Source organism: Phycomyces blakesleeanus, assembly GCF_001638985.1.
Source record: "Phycomyces blakesleeanus NRRL 1555(-) unplaced genomic scaffold PHYBLscaffold_6, whole genome shotgun sequence".
Taxonomy (NCBI): domain Eukaryota; kingdom Fungi; phylum Mucoromycota; class Mucoromycetes; order Mucorales; family Phycomycetaceae; genus Phycomyces; species Phycomyces blakesleeanus.
Genome location: NW_017265139.1, coordinates 1 through 19584, shown reverse-complemented (window position 1 = coordinate 19584; position 19584 = coordinate 1). Strand labels below are relative to the sequence as shown.

The following is a 19584-nucleotide window of genomic DNA, read 5'->3' as shown; positions in this document are numbered from 1 at the left end:
GAATTAATGTGGGGTCCAATTTTTTTTTTTTTGGGTGATGAACTTTGGACGTGATTTTGCTGTATTGTTCTGTTTTGATATTTATTATTGTGTCCTAATATGTACTATTATGTATTATTCTGTACTGTACTGTGATATGATGTGCTTTATCATAAACATATATATATATATAATCCAAACTTGTTTGAATTTGACGTTTTATTAATTTCTGGGATTTTTGATGACCTAATGTGACGTTAGGCTTGATCATTCTAGCCCTACATGCTCCTAATTCTTGGCTCTGCTTGAATATTATAATTTATAATTTATATAATATATATTATTGCCATTGATTTATTACTATTATTACTATTATAAATTATTTTTATTTATATATATATATATATCTAATAAAATAATAATAATAATCATAATTAGTCAATATATATATTATTATTATTATTTCTGTTGCATATTATTCCCGCCTTTTCTCCCCTTCTTTCTTTCTGTCTCCTTTTCTTCCTTTATTTTTATTTTTATTTTTTCATATATCTGTAAATAATGCAATATATTGGTGCAATCGATCAAGGCACAACCAGTACACGATTTTTGATCTTTGACCAGCAAGGGAAACTTGTCACGTCGCACCAAGTCGAATTCGAACAATCATGCCAGAAACCAGGGTAAAGAAAGAAATAAAAGAAACACCCCCCCCCCCTACCCTACTCTACTATCGTCCTCGCCCTTCTTTATAGATGTCTATATCTCCTCTTTATTCTCCTTCTCTCCCTTCCCAAAGCTCTTACAATGAATAAATAACTATAACTTTGATATAATCTAATTAGTTGGATTGAACACGATCCCTATGATCTTCTCGACTCTGCTATAAAATGTGCCGATGAAGCAATGCGCAAGTTTGAATGGATGGGAAATGATCCCCGAGATGTCAAAGGTGAAATGAGAGAATAATCTCAAAAAAATAAATTAATATTATTATTATTATTATTTTGTTTGTTTGTTTATATTTATATTTATATTTATATTTATATTTCTATACAAAAAAAAACAGCTATTGGTATCGCAAATCAAAGAGAAACTACCCTTGTGTGGGACAATCGTACAGGAGAGCCTCTTCATAACGCAATCGTCTGGGGAGACACTCGGACCAACAAACTCGTCAAACGATTTGCAAAGAAACCAGACGCCGAAATCATCCAAAGACTTTGTGGTCTCCCTCTTCACAATTACTTCTCGGCACTAAAGATACGATGGCTGATGGACAATGTAGAAAAGGTCAAGACGGCATTTGATAAGGAAAAGGCCATGTTTGGCACAGTCGACAGCTGGCTTGTGTGGGTGAGTGAGTAAATAAATCTGTTCGTTAGTCGCTTGCTTGCTTGGTTGGCTGGTTGGTTATTAAACAAAAACAACAACAGAAACAGTACAATAAGCCTTTATTGTAGGTTTGTCTTTTAGCTTGTTTGCTTGTTTGAAACCACAAGAATATATACACCTATATATATGTGTGTGTGGGTGGGTGTGGGTGTGATTATCATGATATTAGTCAGCTAATATGCTTATCTATGTGTGCACTAATCTATTTTACTTTCTTCTTTTGTTTCAGAATTTGACAGGAGGTGTACAGAGCGGTGTGCATGTGACCGATGTGACTAATGCAAGTCGGACAATGCTAATGAATATCGAAACTAGACAGTGGGACCCTCAATTACTAGAGTAAGTATATATATAGTATCGTTATCTATTTTCTTATTCATTAATTGACTGGTTGATTGTGTAACTGGCTCTAGTTTCTTTGATATACCAGCATCAATCTTGCCAAGAATTGTGTCTTCTTCAGAAGTCTATGGAAAAGTAAAATGGGGTCCACTCGAAGGACTACCAATCAGTGGGTGTTTAGGAGACCAGCAGGCAGCCTTGGTCGGCCAGAAATGCTTCTCTGTCGGAGAGGTCAAGAACACATACGGTACTGGTGCATTCTTACTTTTCAATGTCGGTCATAAACCTGTCTTTTCTACCCATGGCCTTTTGTCCACAGTCGCATATCAGTTCGGCCCTGACAAGTCTCCGGTCTATGCTCTTGAAGGGTCCGTGAGCGTAGCTGGTGGTGCTGTCAGATGGTTAAAAGATAATATGGGTATAATCGAAGAATCTAGTGATATTAATGTTCTAGCCTCCAAAGGTAACCCATACTTATATATATATATATATGTATACCGAATAAATTAACATGATCACTTAACCTTTTTCTCCCTATTGGAAATCAGTTGAAGACACTGGAGGAGTACAGTTTATCCCAGCATTCTCAGGACTTTTTGCTCCTTATTGGCGAGACGATGCTCGTGGAGTGTTGGTGGGTCTGACACAGTACACCAACAAATACCACTTGAGTCGCGCGGTACTAGAAGCTGCATGCTTTTCGACTCGTGCTATTCTTGACGCAATGAAAAACGATGGGAACCTGCCACTCAAAGTGCTCAAGGCAGATGGAGGAATGTCAAATTCTGATGTGTGTATGCAAATACAAGCAGATGTGTTGGGTATCACAGTAGGTAAGGTTTTTGAATATTAAATAAACAATCAATTGTATATATATCTAATTATATTTATACAATTGTGTGCATGTGTGTGTGTATGTGTTTATAGAGAGACCTGCTATGAATGAAACTACGGCACTCGGAGCTGCATATGCTGCAGGATTAGCAATTGGTGTTTGGAAGGATACAGATGCTATACAGAAACTGACCGTGGATACAAAAGATACCTTCCAGCCAAAATGGAAGACAGATGGTAAGATGACCATTTTATTCTGCTTCTAACTTTAACATATTGTTAATATATTCTCCTTTTGAATCGTGTATGTATAGAACGGGAAAAACGTTATGCGATGTGGGAAGCAGCAATTGAACGGAGCTATGGGTGGACAGATATTTATGATTCTTCAGATGAGAGTTAGGACAAGCTTGACTCGGTTAGTCTCTGTATATAAGCATTATAGCTGAATATTACCTATGCTTCATGTACGAATCTCAATAATATGTATACATATAGGTAGGTAGTTGCAGATAGAAAACACAGATAGGAAGATCCGTTGTTTATAATACAGCTTAAACATTTAATACATATATTACGATCACTACTTTTATTTTGTAGCATGAAAATACTCCAGTATATAATTGATTTAATAACTATATAATATGTACTGTTATATTACAACAAACATTCTCCACCGATTTACTACACATGAAAGCACAGTCGCCTATTTATTCTCTCTCTCAATAGTGGTTATTTATTATAAAAAAAAACCGGGTATACTTCTTTTTACAAAAAGGTGTATATGAATGAAAAATAAAAATACAAGGGAAGATATGATTTTACTTTGGCAAATATCCAATAATAGTAGCAGCGATTAAACATACAATTGGAATAGACGATATAGCATATACTAAAGAATTACTACCATCAAACGTGCAATGAAATAATATCTCTACAAGTTTAACTGCAATGGATAATATAACAGGACTTAGAATCCAGGAGATTACAAGCCATTCTGTTGTGCTGTGAATACTATAATCTGCCCATATTCCGATAAGTAGAAATATTATAATCCCTAGAATATTAGATAAACCCACAACAATTTCTGCCCCATGATTCCTAAAGTCCTCAGTTTCACTTGGGAGCCTATGGTCTGTCTCAGTTGAAATTTTGCTGTCTTCTGCACATGATTTTTCTTCAACCTCATCCACTTTGATACTAAAGGCCATTGTTTGCTTGTGTAAGGCAAGGAGCGAAACTGACTGAAGAACCGACATTGTTGTGTATATGATAATAATCACCTTGGCCCATCTGTCTCCGTCTATGTCCATGCATTCAACTGTGGTAAAGAATAGCTGGCCGATAGTAACAAATATTTCAATATATGAGGTGTCATCAACATTGTAGGCTCCTTCAAGTTGATCTATCATATTGGTTGTCATGTAACGAATGTCACTTGGGTATACTCTTCTTTGTTTATCACAACCTAGTCCTGGGCCAGTAATAGTTATTTCCTCGGTGTCACAATCGTAACCATTATTCCCAGGCCTGTTTGTATCATTAAATCCGATGGTTATAGAGTCATTCAAGATGCAGTGTTTTATTTTTCTTGCTTTTTCAGGGCCCATTACGTGTAAGAACGCTGCCAGGTAGGGTGCATTATTGCCTTTTTTAATATCAATATCAATATCTTCTGTCTTTGCATCCTTGACTAGTCTATCTCTTAGCCGGACAACTTTTATACGGCGTTTTTCGGATAACGTCTTTTTGGTAGCGTCGTATTTTTCTTCTTCGCTGTCTAGCGTATACACTTTGGTTAAAATTAACGAATCTTGCGAAATTGTCTTGACTTGGTCTTGATGATGGGATTCTTTTTTGTTTGCGTCGCTCACGTTGTCTTCTTTTTCGTACTCTTTCAAGATAGACATATATTGAGTAATTCCGAGTATCTCATCTCCATAAAATGCACTATGAATGGACCCTACTGCTGTGCCAATTCCAGAGGAAGGATATGCAAGTGCAAAAAATAGTCTGGTAGGTGTAGTGGCAATAGTAATTCCTGCTACGTGCCTGATAGTTGCAATATGTGTCATATAACCGAGCAAGATAGTTCGGAGGATAGAAACCACTGCTAATTTACTGGTGTATATATTATTATCTTGTGAAACTGGTGGAGCATAGCACTTGGGTAAAAGTGTTAATATTATAATACATAGAATGAACTGTACTCTCTGTAGAGGCATTTATAAGCACAAAGAGTTCAAAGTTGTGTAGATAGATAGATAGATGGGTATGTAGTAGTTATATCTATTCGCTACCTTGACTAGACGAGAATTGGCCTTAATGAGAAAGATAATGTGGTTTTATACAATATGTAGAGGCTTGAAATTAAAGTTAAAGGCTTTGGAGTCAAATAGTGAAAATGTCATCAATTCAAAATGTACTCGATATTATTAGACGGCTTATACCAGCTTAAATATAATTATAAAGTTGTGGGCCGCCTTTTATATTGCGTCGTATTGAGATGCTTGATATCAACTATCTATACATGCTTATTTATTTTTGTACACACTAGAGTTTGTTTTTCAATTGAGCTTTTGGGTTCATAGTAATGAAGGCTTTTGTTTGACATAGCTTTAATTAATTGAGCCAGAAATTGGCTATAAGGCGCAGTAATTATGGTTCAATTAATGTGTGCTCATCCAAGGAATCATAACGAGATGTTCTGCAAATCTTATCAGTAAATATGCAGCATCCAATGGACTATATTCTTAAAAAGAAGGGAAAATTAGATTTATCAGCTTATTATTGAACTTGGCTAAAATTACAAGTCATTAGAAATATTTATATATTTTACTCCAGGAAACTCGACAACAAGGCTGTCAGTCTATCTTTGTGCTTCAAATGGTTAATATTTTGCTGTCATTTGCAGCTGTTTACCTCGACCAAAAATATGTGCAGCAAATACATGTTTATATCCTTTCATAGTCTTTAACATATATCCTATATTATTTTGGAAAGAAAAGGTGGAACTGGGAAAGCTAACATTGTCTAGGAGTAGTAATATAATTAAATAATTTACTTGTGGAAATTAGAAGAATGATTGAATTTATCAAAGGCTACATACATAAAGAGATATAATGTTATTATGTTCAAATGCTCTTCTTGTCTTTAAATGATTTATGCCTTTTGATATGTAACGTTAGGTACTTTGGAAATTCTAGGGCTTCCGTTAACCAAATAAACGTAGATACTGCCTTTCATACTAAGAGTTCCAAAGATATGTTTCAAAGTTACAATGAGTATGTCATTGTGAAAGGATTGTAAGCAAGTTGGACTATCTACACCCTCCCAGTAGATACATACATAATTTTTGTCTATGATTGGTTGTTTGTTTTGTCAAATTACACGGGTTATCAAAACAAATACTCATGGTCTATAAAAACAATAGAAATTGTCTTTAATACATTGATACGTATATGAGACTTGAAAGCAAAATTACAGCACCTCATGTAGGTTTTAGCAGATATGCCCTATATTCGACTAATAAATACAATAAATACAATAAAATAAACTAGGCTAAGCTAAGCTAGATTTTCTCTCTATAATCATCCAAGCCAAGAACGTGTATCAATACACTAATGCCATGTAGTGTGTGGATCATTTTATCATCTTACTTTAGTCTCCGGCATTATTTATATTGATGTTGAAGATCCACATCAGATACTTGATGTCTCTAGAATATTATGTGTACCTCTTTATTGTTATTAGATCTATAGACCTTTACACTTCTCTCTCTCTCTCTCTCTCTTTAACTTGTTTGTAACCAGTCAATACAGTATTATGGTGGGTATATCCGAGTCATCTTTAATTATTCTATACATATCTCTATGGGTCAATTTGATGACATTTTTTTTATTTTATTAAAGTGGCTCTCTTAGATTTCATTCGCTTTGATGAATAAGATTGTGCGACAACTCATCAGTCTGTGGTCACAAAGAAAAATAACGTTCTCTCTTCCTCCTCTCATTGAAATTTGGGAAACCTAAATTCACTTCCTTGATTACCTCCACTCACCAATTAATTTACAAAGTTAAACGTATCAATTTTCTCTATACCTTTCTTCCAAAGAGAGTGACAGTGGACGCTATTTTATATATGTTTTCAACACACTACAAAGAATGACATTGATATATACATATATAAAAAACAAGAAAAGGAAACAAAGCCTAAATCTCGGGTAAAGAATAAAACCAATATTAATAATAATATTATTAGATCACAGCAATTTGCCTATTTGCTTTTATTTTTAATATTTCTGGTATTGTATCTCCTTGTTATATATATTTATAGACGACGCCCGACCATACAAAATGTACAAGGCTAATTAAACCAAGCCAAATATATATACACACACACACACATATATATATATATATATGTCTATATATGTATATATTTATATTTGCCAAGAATATAAATCTTTAGTTAGTTTGATACCTTGATACTTTGAATACACGCATGTACTTGCGGGTGTGTTGTCCAAAAGAGTACTTGCCTCTTTCTCGTGCTTCATATATATATAGGTATTTACATAAATAATAACAATAGCTGTAGTAGCAGTATTAGAAGAAGGAAAATGACATATATATATATATCATTGATGGTTTTGTGATCGACAAGGGATCTCGTCTTGTTTTTCAATCACTTCATTTCGTCAATACTCGTAATCTTGGGTTCATTGGGAGCCAATTTTGCTTCTATTGTTCTGTTAATATACCAATGATTTTATACTATTTTGTTTTTGGGTGCATGCATGTGTGTAGTGTAGTGTAGTATGATGTGTACAAAATATGAGAAAATGTAATATATTTTAGTGCGGTGCGGTGGAGTGCGGTGTAGTGCAGTGGAATGCAGTGGAGTGCGGTGTAGTGCAGTGGAATGCAGTGGAGTGCAGTAGAGTGCAGTAGAGTGCAGTAGAGTGCAATGTGGTGTTGTGCGTAGGATGTATGTGTGTAAATAAATCAAGACAAATAAATTAGAAGATTATGAGATATGTGCGAGAGAGGAGAACTTGAATTATAGAGTATATGTGTATATATTTAAAGCCCCAATCACACCAATTTTACATTCGGACTCGGCGGTTTTGTCCAGGTGTGGCCAAACATGATCACAAAAGAGAGACCAAGTAGACCAAACATATCGACAAATGCAAACTCGACTGTTCGATAGGTCTGTTGAAAAGTTGCCAGACTGAGCATTTTGATAGTGCGGCCAATGATGACAAGAAATAAGAAGAATTGGTAGCTGAGAAACGATGAAATAAACGGACGGATGTGGCGTGACGAAATCTTTGCCTGGATGATTGAAAGCACTGGAAGTACCCACAGACCAAAAGAAGTGAACAGGAACAGTTTTGCTGATGTGACGAGTTGCTGATACACGCGTGTTTCAGGAGATCCAGCAGGGAGCTGGGACAAGCTCACCAGGGCCACAATTTCGCAGATGAGTAGCATGACAATCCACAAGTATCCAAAATAGGTATTGATCACACTCCAGAGAGGTCGTTTTTTTGCACTGTTATTGTTGTCGTTTGCTAATACAGGTGAATCTGTGCTGAATGGCTTTACGATCAGACGGTATGTTTCAAATACGATCAACCAGGAAATCGGTGCAAAAGCATCACTGAAAAAATCACGTAAGAGTTCTCGGGTGGTTAGATCTTGAAAGGTCCACGGAATTTCGTCGTTGACTGTGGTAGTAATTATTCGGCCGACGGCTGCTGCGAGACATCCATTGATGAAGTAGCAAGCGCCGGCTGCAATGGTGGGGATGTAGAGGTGTCTGTGACCATGATTCCTGAGCTGGACAGAAGCGCCGATTATTACGAGTGCGCTCAAGAAAGCGGTGGTTATTCCAAATCCAAAGTAGGTTGATCCGGCAGCTACAAAGTCTCTGTCTGTCTGGAATTCTGAACTCATTACTGTGATATTTTAGCTGAATTCTTAGAAATAAAATAATAATAATAATAATAATAATAAGAGTAAGAATAAGAATAAGAATAAGAATAATAAACAGCAGAAAGTAAAATAAGTAAAAGAAGAAAAGTAAGATAAGAGGAAAATCTCTGTAGGACATGTTTAATGAATCTCTGGTCAAATGCTATAGCACTATGTCTTATGTGTATAAATTATCAGCGTCATGTTGTAATACGTTACCTGAGGCTAAGCTGTGGAACCTCTTCCATGTATAAATTTCTTATTTTAGATTATTCTATATGTTATTCTACAAGTAGACAGATATATTAACAAAATGGAACCCTTTATATAAATATGTCTATATGTCTATATGTCTATATGTTTATTTATATGTGTTTTATTAACCATTTGAGACATAATCCACGCCTAGTTCAAAATACTGTATACAATATATACATAAATATATCAAAATGATATTCAATAACCAGGTCTTTGGGTTTCTTTTACTTGATTCTTCTTTTTGCCCAAAAGCATCCACAGGCTGTGGAACACTGCGGATATATACATATACGTATAATTAAACTTACATACACACAGACACACAGGCACACAGGCACACATACTAACATATATATAAGATGCAGCTCATCTTGATTCGTTTGAACAAATAAATTATTGGTACTGTTTTCAAGTTAAAGGTTTGGGTTAATTTTTTAAAAAAAAACCCCCCCGCCTGTTCTTATACGTACATATAATATCTTATATATATATATATATTATTTAATATAAAATGCATCTGATAATTTGGAAAATTGAAACAAAAACCAAAGAAAAAAGGATAGGGAATGTACAATGATGTATAGCATATAATATAATAAATAAATGATTGAAGTCCTTAAATTCTGTATATTGTTTTGATACAAGTTGGTAGAATCTCAAGTAGTAAATACACAATGTAATATAATGCAAATAATATGATTCTTAACAAATACAAGAAAGACATTAATATTCAATATAAATTACACACTTATGTATAAGTATATTTTAGCTAAATAACTCTTGCTTTATTTATTAAAGTGGGGTATTTTACAAGGGCTTTATTAACACAGATAGCCTTTAAAAAAACGTAAAAGTACGTACATTTTTATATATAAGAAACAGATGGTAGATATTATAAGCTTGATTTTTTTCGAAGCTGGAATCAGTCATGCATTTACCGTACTTTCATGATTTGTTTTAGAATTGCACAGTTTATTGTTATTTTATTATTATTATTATTATTTCAGATACACCTTTTACTCGAGCTTGATGAGATCACTGAAAGTTTGTTTATGAAAATTGAATACGCCTACAGAGAAAGAAAAGTGCCAAAAAAAGTGAGCAGTTCAGGTATAGACTTTATACTCCAAGCATTGAGAGATTGCTTGCTTTGCTGGAAGAAACAACTGCTGCTTCTCAATAGGAATATAAAAACGAAAGCAATAAAAAGATATTTTATCAATCTTCTTTTATAAATTTATCTATAAAAACATAGTAATAACTAAGATAATTGGCCAATTTTTTTGTAGAATTTTTTAAAAAAAAAACAATAGAGTTATTTGTGATTTTTTTTAATATATGCTGGGGCAAGATCCAATGAAGCTTGGCTGTATATTTGTCTATTTTCAGTTTTAAGAAATCAAAGATTCTTCTAGTATTAGCGTTTTAGTTTAAAACATTCTGTTGGTTAATGTTTGGCTGTCCCAAAAGTAGCTTAAAGTGTAAAAACTACCTATGTGTTCAGTTCCTGTGATGCAACCCTGATATTCTTGTTAGCAACAATAAAATCTACTCTGGATTATAAAGTATGTATTATGGAGAGAGAAACATAATAAAAACATTTAAATAAGGGGGAAATTTGGAATGGCTTATTAAGCGACTGATTGATTTAAGTGGAAAAAAAGACTCATAAGATAGAGAGTGGTATAATGTGAGAATATTTTTATTTCTCTACTAAAATATTTAAAAGATGCTTTTATAGCAGTTTATTTACTTAGTGCGCCTTTTTAATATGTAATGGGGCCCTTTTACTGAGTTCATAAGAGATGCATGTGTACTTGGTATATCTAACGACGAGAAGGGGGTTTTTTTTCTGGAGATTAGGCAAGTACTATCTGTACATTTGAAGAAAAGTATTTATGACAGAGTGCTGTGCTGTTTGGTGCCTGTTAGGCTTTAGAAGTAGCTATCTAAACATATACTTTCTATTGTCAAGAAAACAAAATAAAACAATTGTTTAAAAATTGTTGGCCGGTAATAGGCTATTATTCATTCCTCTCCATTTCATATTCTTACTTGGCTGTTAATAGTCTACAGCATTTACTTTTATTGCAAGTAACATTTGGACAATTTGTTATATTTGAAATGGTTTCTTTCCCAAAAAAAAAACATTTAAATACTATGTGCTCTAAGAATACATAAAGTTTTGTTTGTGCCCACAAATTTATACTTGCACTGGAAAAATAAGGTATTAATTGAAGAAAAATAAAACAAAATCAGGGTTGTTAAGCGTGGCAGATGGTATAATTGTTTTGCCTATGAAAAGAATTAAGAAAGAATGAATTTAGTTATATTGAGAGACAAAATAATTGATTTTGTATATCAGAAACAAAAATCAAATAAAAAATTGTGGGGCAATACGGTGCTTGTAGAACATCGCTGTATCTCTAGCTAAATAGAATAAAGAAATAAAGAAATATAAAGTCTTTTCATGGAGCTGGTGGTCCTATTTTATTGTAGTGTCTCTGACCGTAAAGTATATAAATAAATAATCAGAATAGGTTTTTTTAGTATGACAATGATGTGAAGTATTCCTAACCTTAGTTAATAGGAAGTGACACGCTTAAGAATATACATTTAAATGAGAGAAATCGTGTGTATGTCTGTGTGTCCATGACAACAGAATATATGATCAGTTTTTGGTGTATTAAAAAAGAGTATTTCTGCATCAACTAAAAAGAAGGTACCCCCTAAAAGGGGCTATACGGCTTCAAAGATTGAAGAGAGAAGCGCGAAGGAAATAAAAGACTGGAATGATTTGATGAATTGAGTCCAAAAGCAATGTCAAAACCAGCTGGCATCCCGTCGATTCCAAAAAGTATTTATTGTGATTTATGTATTAAAGACATCCTGTATATCATATATATATATAATTTTAGGTTTGATATAACGGATTTGCTTTCGTTTTTATCCTTACTGCACATAAAGTCTCACTTACAGTCTCTCTCTTTCTCTCTCTCTCTTTCCCATATTTTAATTTTTTTTGTATGCAATTTTAAGATAATGTGTTTTTTATTCAATTCAATTCAATTCAATTCGACTGTAAGCTAATATTAACTTCAGATTTACCTTTTAATATGTTTTGTAAATAACGACCATTTAAAGACGTGCGCTTGCTCATCGTCATATTGAGGTTAGCAACAAGCAGCTGTTGGAAAATTGATTATACTATGTAAGACAATAAGACAGCCATGGGTGGAAATCTGATGACAGTGCTAGGACATATTGTTTTTCTCAATGAATAACTCACAGCTAAGAACAGCATTATTGTCGTTCTTACCACCAACAGCCCTGACACCGTTAGTGCAGCCAGCATCTCGGTTAGACCTTTCCCTCGTTGCTCTTATGAGTACCGTACTTGCCACTGCTACTCATATTGTCCGTACGCAAACCAGACCTAGCCAACAAACTTATAACGATGTTTATGTAAGTGCAAAGGTGTATGCTGTTTTATCGATTTATGATCTCGTATATTTTTACCAGGTATACATACGCAACCTCATGTAGAAGCCAAATCCTAGATCAACATTACCAACTGGTATAACGATAAACAACAACACCAGCAACAGCAAAGCCAGATGTAATACGGATGTCGCTTTTGATATGTCCCCAAACCCGGAGAGTAGTATTGGCAATGGTGGCCATAAATAGAGCGGCTTGAAAAAAAAAGTTTCACAAGTGCTTTACCAGCCTGTGCCGTCAAGGGAGAGTGTCTTCTGCTGAGAGAGCATCGGTGAACATTCGTTCAATAAGGATGGACCTTTTAATTGAAGTAAGTATTATTTTATTATATAGAACATATAGAAATAATATTATAGTTTATTATAGAAAAATAATAATGAAGGAAAACATATTGCTAGAGCCACTCTCCGTGTCTACTCGCATACCTTGACAACCAGGATGACACTAGCTTAGGAGATCAAAAAGGACTATGCCGGTACAATCCAAGGCATAAGAATTTCTGATTGAGAATCTGCGACTAATGTTCCCGAGCATGGAAAAAGACGTGTCATCTGGATTGCCTAGCCTGGTTGGAGAAGCAACAATATATATCATTATTCTTAGCAATAGTCGAGTATTGTCGTAAAATTATATTGAATGGAAAACTGATACACAAGTTTTAGCTCAACATCTTCCTCAGAATCATTGACTCGTATACTGCCAAGGGTAGAAGGGTAAAGCGTTCACCAATTGATTACTAGGATTATTAGTAGTGTGTCCAACACGGGAATCCCGGTGGCTTTAACTCGGATTTTTATCAGTGAGTTCTCAGGCTTCGTCAATTCACAAAAAAAAACACAAAAACAAAAAAACCCTATACAATTCACAAATGTGTCCTACTAATTTAGCGGAGGAATTTCACATTTTGTGAAAATTAATTGTTTTCTAGATTTGTAGTGCTTTTTGTCTACTTCTTACTTTTCCGGTATGTAACGGTATAAAATCTACATGTAAGCAGTAAAAGTTATTTTCTTTTTTGACTTGAAAAACGAAAGTCAAAAGTTTATTTTTATATTTATTTTAAACATGATGCTTCTTTTAGAACGGGATCACTAGCATCTCTGGCTTTTCAACTTGCTGTATATTCTGCTGTGTCAACCTTTAATAAGACGTGATGCACAGATGCAATGGCGTGATACTTATCTGAAGAATACTTGAAGAAAAAAGATCGACAGTATCAGTCTGACGAAATCTATCAGTAGCTGTGCAATAACCACTTCATAACTGAATGTAATTGCTGATCATGAACTATACGAGTTAAGTAGAGATTGTGTGTGGCTGGAAGTAGGAATAAATGTGTAAAAATATATTAGATTTGAATAGCATAAGCGAGCTCGGTGTCGCAATTGGGGCCAACAATTATGACTTGAAAAATATTCACCACTAGCAGAACCATTTTTATAACGATATTTTTGACTAGGGAATTGACAAACTTCAGCTTGTCGACTGTATTGTAAACAAAAAAGTGTAAAAAAGGGAGACATGCTGGTAAATTACGAGATTTTTAAATTGGTAAGCGACTTTGTAGTATTTAAGTGGATGAAGATACTCGGTATCATCCGCTACGGGTAATTCCTTGACAAGAGGAGTAAAAACAGAAGGAGAAGGAGACTCATTCTCCTTGATTAGGACTTGTGGGCTCGAAAAAGCTTGAGTTTAATGGTTACAACATGAGTGGGCGATGAGTAGTGATTGTGGCTATAATGATGGAAATTACGGGGCTGGAGCTGCCAATAATATTAGCTAGTAGAAAAAATAATTGCACATGACTCGAGGACCAGAAAACAATATTAACAAAACCGCGTATATATGTCTCTTCGAATTCATTCTCTTTATTTGTACTTACATTCTTTAACAGCTCATACACTGGACTGAGATTCCAAATTATGCCACGAATATGAACATGCAGGTGAATGTTACAGAGGAGAATACTAGTAGGATAAAGACGCTTAAAGTGGTGACAGAAATTATTCAAGCTGATTTTGGTATTATTGGGATCTTTATGTAATATGGCAGTCTTTACAAGATTTTTACGCACATTCTCAAAGTCGATTCAAATCTTCAGAGGATTCAAACCAGCTTTCAACAAGGGGTAAGCAATCCCTAGAACTTTTATTTGTCAGCTTTTATGTACGAAAATCCTTTTATACTTTTACTTGACATGCTATTATATGCACGCGCTGGCCAGCGCCATTGTTTCTACTGGCAAGATCTCCACTTTTTACTAATTCTTCTGCCGTCCTCTTCGCCGTTCCAAAGGAGAAATTCTGTATAATATCAATAATAGTTTCGCACACTATTTTAAAGTATCCAACCTATTTTCAATGCCACTTCAAAGAGATACAATTGCGAATAAAGTACTCACAAAAATTATCATTGACGCTACCTTCTGGACGAAAAAGTAAAGCAACAATTGGACTTCCACCACTATGTACATCTGCCCCAAGTCAACAAACAAGGGCTGTAATTAGTTTGTACTCAGTGTTAATATCAATCAATGAGTCCCGGAAACAAAAGGATAAATCGCACATGCCCATCAACGTATTCCACATTGATCCGTTATATTCATCATATATCACACTTACTATATTGAGCTCCCTATTCAATTGACAAACCTTGACCTCCAAACCAGAACGAACGAAGAAAACCAGCAAAGTATCTGTATTGGATTGAGAAAAATAAGGTGTAACAGCTGAGACATCAGAGTATAAGAGCTGTTCCTCAGTTTACAAATTCAAGCAGATTGCGCCCCAATCTTCGAAAAAAATGTCAAGGAAGAACAGATACAGCTTCTTGGTAGGATATGATTATGGTAACCCCCGTCATTGTTTGGCATCAAGAAAGACTTTCTGGTAGTTGGAAATATTGCATATATAATTTCAAGAGGGGATTGACAAATACAACCAAAATAACTTGACTTTCGTAGACAATATAGTGTGAAGCAAATAGGACAGTAAAAGTGGCAATGTGCTGGAGGACTAAATTGTTATACATGTCAGGAACAGTCGGTGGATATATTTTGAGATTTAGCAAAAAAAAATAACTAACTAACTTAACTGTTATTTTTTTTTAGTTTTCGTCTGTGTATTCAACACTGACCTTCACCGTTAAACCCCTTAACTCTAACACCATAAACGTTGTATTCATTATTGACATAGTCATACATGGTATCTGAATAATCACCACTGACCTCAATGCCAACACTAAGATGGAGTCCCGAAAAGGTGAGTTCACCCGAATGTCCGTTGCTGTCCCAGAATCCGATTAAGAGGCTGAAGTTACTGCAAGAAAGAAATATAGTGATTTATTAGTTTTAATATGCTTTCTTTAAAGAATAAATAAAATAAAATAAAAGCCGGTTACTTTCAGTACTTACCACTGTGGTTCTCTTTGTGGTTGTGTTTTATTCACAGCTATATATACATATAAATGATTATTAGACAGCAAATAAAAGAAATGTCGGTGGTAAATACAGTATACTATTTTTATATATCTCAATAGCTTCAAATTCAACTTTATTATTATGATGATGGATAATATGTTTTGCTATTCTAGAAGCACCTTGCTTGTCGCTATTATATTTACTTCAATAGGAGTACGGGATGCGGGTTTTGAGACGGGAGAAGGAATATGCTAAATACAATTTAAGTAATGACTTATCATTATTATTTTTAAAAGAAAAACATCGATTGCTACAGATATTTTTTCTAGTGAGATTTTAAAGCATATTGAATTTAGAGTATTTTGCGTTGTATCTTTATTATTTTATTTTTAAATAAATATGGTTAAATTATCAAAGCAAAATCACTGTCCAGAAAACATGTAACCGCAGCAAATTGGCACTCATGCCAGATCGCTTGGCACCACGACTCTTATTACCCACCATCACCTTTGTCTCCGTGGCCGCGTGTAGTAACATGATTATGTTGATGTGTATATGTAAAATTTGAGCATGCCTACTTGAACTACATCAAAGTAAAACAAAGACAATGATCCCGCAAATATTTAACAATTGATTTTTCTTTTCTACAGTATTTACAGACCATATGCATATGCCACTATCGTGGCTCAAAATGTTGCTGTTTTTGGCAAATTATGTAAGAATAAACTAAATGTCTGCTTCTTTCACCAACCACTATCTGATGAGATGTCTTATGTTCAGAGTGACATATATTTTTACAATCTTACACTGCTCTTGACTTCTTTGTTTCTTGGATACACTGGACTTTCTCTGGTAAATGTTTTTCATAAAAATATGTTTGCAAAGAATATGATTAGTATTTTCTGTTATTAAATATGGTTTTTATAATTATTCAACCATCATAATATTATAAAAAATATAATCTTTCTGTTGTCCCTATCATTATTATCATTAAATATCAATATACCACATAGAGCCTAAAAAACAACTAAGAAAAGTAGTAATGCAGCTCTATCATATAAGATCGAATGCAGACGATTTATTTTTAGAATGCAGACATCAAACCAGGTCTGCGCTTTTAGTGTACGCTTGCGCTTGTAATAAATATTATGTGTTTAGCCATGTTCTCCGTAGTATATAGATGCAGGTGTGTAAATGAGTAGTCATAGTAATTCCAACTGTACATGTCAAAAGATATTGCTCTAAATATATAAATATATACATAAGAAAAAAACAAATTAATAAAAAATACGAATAGTGTTTGTTTATTTTGCTCACCCAAAAAAAAACACCTCATTTTTTGGTACAAGGTGATACACAAATAACTATAAATATTTCTTTTATACACAAATTTTATTTTTTGATATAACATACACAAAGAATACAATTACATACAAACACATAAACACACATACTTCTTCTAATTCACATTATTTAAAAAATCTATCGCCTTGGTGAAAAGGCAAGTAAGATATTAAAAAATAAATAAAAATATAAAAAATATCAGTTTCAGTCGGCATTTATAATATTATTTTTTTTTATTTTTTTTTGAGAAATCAATATTTTATCAAAAAATAAAATTGATATAATTCTACTTTTCTCGACTTCTACTGATTGTATTTATATGCTTCTTGGCTCTATCGATAGCTAATAAAGAAGAGTAACAGAAAAGTGGCATTAGAGGCGCATTGTCGGCCTTTAGAATTTTTTCGGAGTTTGAAGCAAGCTACGATTAGATGGCCGCCGGGATTTGGTATAGTGCGCAGGTGGGTAAAAATTAAAATAAATCAAATATTTCCGCCCTAGCCGAATATCATATATATATATATATATATATTAAAAAAAAATAGAATTTATCTAAAAAAAATTAATATGTTTATTCACAATTTTTTTGAAATGCTAATTTATTATAAATATAATAAAAGCATTAAAATAAAATATAAATAAATAAAAAACAAAAAAATAAAAATAATAAAAAAATAATAAAAACAAAATAATAAAAAATAAAATAAAAAACAAAATAAAAAAAAATAACAATAAAAAATAAGAAAAAAATATAAAAACCAAAATATAAAAAAAACAAAAATAATAATAATAAAAAAAAATAAGAAAAAACTAAATGTTGATTTTATACTTCAGCTAAATAGTTTATTTTATATTAATTTTTTTGTTTGCTATACTATAATATCTCTATTTATATTTCATTTCTTGAGATTTTAACTTTTATAATAGTCTTATTATAACAAGCAATCACAAACCTTCCCTTAATATGTAAACAGACTTTTTCTTTACACCTCTTCAATTTAATAAACAAATTATTAAAAGACGAAAACTCATAGCAGTAGTATTATACTGTTGTTTTATTACAAAAAAAAACTGTCAGACATTATTTTGATGAATCCGTAAAATCTGAAAGTAATTAACCAGAATACCTCTTTATGCGCAGTAATATCTTCTTGAGCATTAACTAAAGTATAATGACTTTCCTTTTATTTAAATATAATATAATAGCTAATGCAGATAATGCGCAGTATTAGTCTAGAACACTATATATGACAATTCAATTCATATTCATAAAAAGTATCTTTTATCCTATCTTTGATTTTACATATACTTCTTGATCCCCAGTTGGTTTGCCCTTTTGACTTTACTATAGTAAAAGGAAGACCAACCCAGATCGGGAACAACAAAACGAGACAAAAAAATCGAAATAAAATAATGCTACCGCGTAGGGTCGAACAGGGGTGCTCAGAACCAAAACACACGCGATAACACTTGAGCTACGCAGCAACATTTACATTTTTTAATATAATCAAAATTTCTCCGTTGCCATAAAACATAAATATATATATAAAGATTATAAAAGAGTTGTGAATATATATAAAATTAAACATTAAATATGATTAGAGTATGTAACTTATATTTGACAAGATGATTGGATATGACTTGGATATTGACAAGTGTGAATATATATAATGTGATAGATTCAATGGTATTGACTAATATCAGAGATAGATAAGATGTTATAGGCTAATATTAGTAATAAATCAAATATTATTGGCTAATATTGATTATATATTATATTTTATTAACTTATATAAGTAGTAAATTGGATGTGATAAATATATATATATAATATAAATTGACTGTTATTGATTTATATATATATCAGATCAGATATCATCTATTTATATATATACTAGATCAGCAGTGTTCAGCTTATATATGTATGAGATTGACTGTTATCTACTTATATATATATCAGATTGGATATCATATGTTTATATATAGTGCAGATCACTTGTTATCAGCTTATATATATACCTAATTGGTAGTCAACAACTTATATATATACCCAATTGGCAGTCAACAGCTTGTATATATACTAGATTGGCCAATATCAGCTTATATACGTATGAGATAGGCTGTTAATAGTTTATATATATATAGCTAATTGGTGGTCAACAATTTATATATATACCAGATCAGCTATCATCAGCTTATATATATATCAGATTGAGTATCATATGTTTATATATAGTGTGGATCACCTGTTATCAGCTTATATATATACCCAATTGGTAGTCAACAGCTTATATATATATCAGATCAACTATCATCAGCTTATATATATACCTGATTAGTGGTTAACAACTTATATATATACCAGATTGACTGTTATCCACTTATACATATATAAAATTGATTGTTATCTACTTGTATATATATGAGATTAACTGTAATTAGATTATATATATATTAGATTGATGATTATTGGCTTATATATATACCAGATTGATGATTATTGTTGTGGTGGTTGAAGTTGAAGAAGTT

General features: G+C 32.8%; 6 protein-coding genes across 6 annotated transcripts; 2 read left to right on the top strand and 4 right to left on the bottom strand.

Annotated features, from left to right (window-relative positions):
* The first annotated feature begins 492 nt into the window (after positions 1–492).
* Positions 493–3326, top strand: PHYBLDRAFT_123193 (hypothetical protein). Its single transcript, XM_018428913.1, has 9 exons — positions 493–662; positions 825–931; positions 1049–1335; positions 1604–1713; positions 1788–2179; positions 2265–2549; positions 2644–2787; positions 2865–3048; positions 3151–3326. Exons 1-8 carry the CDS (start codon positions 541–543, stop codon positions 2951–2953), a joined length of 1536 nt encoding a protein of 511 aa, XP_018293791.1. The 5' UTR covers positions 493–540; the 3' UTR covers positions 2954–3048; positions 3151–3326.
* Positions 3327–3371: 45 nt separating this feature from the next.
* PHYBLDRAFT_59286 (hypothetical protein) lies at positions 3372–4775 on the bottom strand (the record flags this gene model as incomplete). The annotated part of the gene is made up of 1 exon (XM_018440467.1): positions 3372–4775. One exon carries the CDS (start codon positions 4773–4775, stop codon positions 3372–3374), a length of 1404 nt encoding a protein of 467 aa, XP_018293790.1.
* Positions 4776–5219: 444 nt separating this feature from the next.
* On the bottom strand, positions 5220–6224 carry PHYBLDRAFT_165737 (hypothetical protein; the record flags this gene model as incomplete). Its single annotated transcript, XM_018435295.1, has 7 exons — positions 5220–5302; positions 5473–5583; positions 5615–5651; positions 5743–5909; positions 5941–5968; positions 6000–6065; positions 6210–6224. 7 exons carry the CDS (start codon positions 6222–6224, stop codon positions 5220–5222), a joined length of 507 nt encoding a protein of 168 aa, XP_018293789.1.
* Positions 6225–7646: 1422 nt separating this feature from the next.
* On the bottom strand, positions 7647–8527 carry PHYBLDRAFT_180392 (hypothetical protein; the record flags this gene model as incomplete). The annotated part of the gene is made up of 1 exon (XM_018438307.1): positions 7647–8527. Exon 1 carries the CDS (start codon positions 8511–8513, stop codon positions 7647–7649), a length of 867 nt encoding a protein of 288 aa, XP_018293788.1. The 5' UTR covers positions 8514–8527.
* A 3538-nt stretch (positions 8528–12065) lies between these two features.
* PHYBLDRAFT_142748 (hypothetical protein) lies at positions 12066–12479 on the top strand (the record flags this gene model as incomplete). The annotated part of the gene is made up of 2 exons (XM_018430862.1): positions 12066–12254; positions 12336–12479. 2 exons carry the CDS (start codon positions 12066–12068, stop codon positions 12477–12479), a joined length of 333 nt encoding a protein of 110 aa, XP_018293787.1.
* A 1159-nt stretch (positions 12480–13638) lies between these two features.
* PHYBLDRAFT_142747 (hypothetical protein) lies at positions 13639–16248 on the bottom strand (the record flags this gene model as incomplete). Its single annotated transcript, XM_018430861.1, has 12 exons — positions 13639–13767; positions 13827–13978; positions 14047–14056; positions 14176–14346; positions 14486–14596; positions 14716–14790; positions 14915–15021; positions 15248–15307; positions 15429–15610; positions 15706–15742; positions 15929–15962; positions 16138–16248. The coding sequence occupies 12 exons, from the start codon at positions 16246–16248 to the stop codon at positions 13639–13641; spliced, it is 1179 nt and encodes a 392-aa protein (XP_018293786.1).
* Positions 16249–19584: the final 3336 nt, after the last annotated feature.

Coding starts and splice junctions, on each gene's coding strand:
- PHYBLDRAFT_123193 (XM_018428913.1), top strand. CDS start 541: ATGCAATATATTGGTGCAATCGATCAAGGCACAACCAGTACACGATTT. Junction 2,180..2,264: donor TAATGTTCTAGCCTCCAAAG/GTAACCCATACT, acceptor ATTGGAAATCAG/TTGAAGACACTGGAGGAGTA. Junction 2,788..2,864: donor GCCAAAATGGAAGACAGATG/GTAAGATGACCA, acceptor GTGTATGTATAG/AACGGGAAAAACGTTATGCG.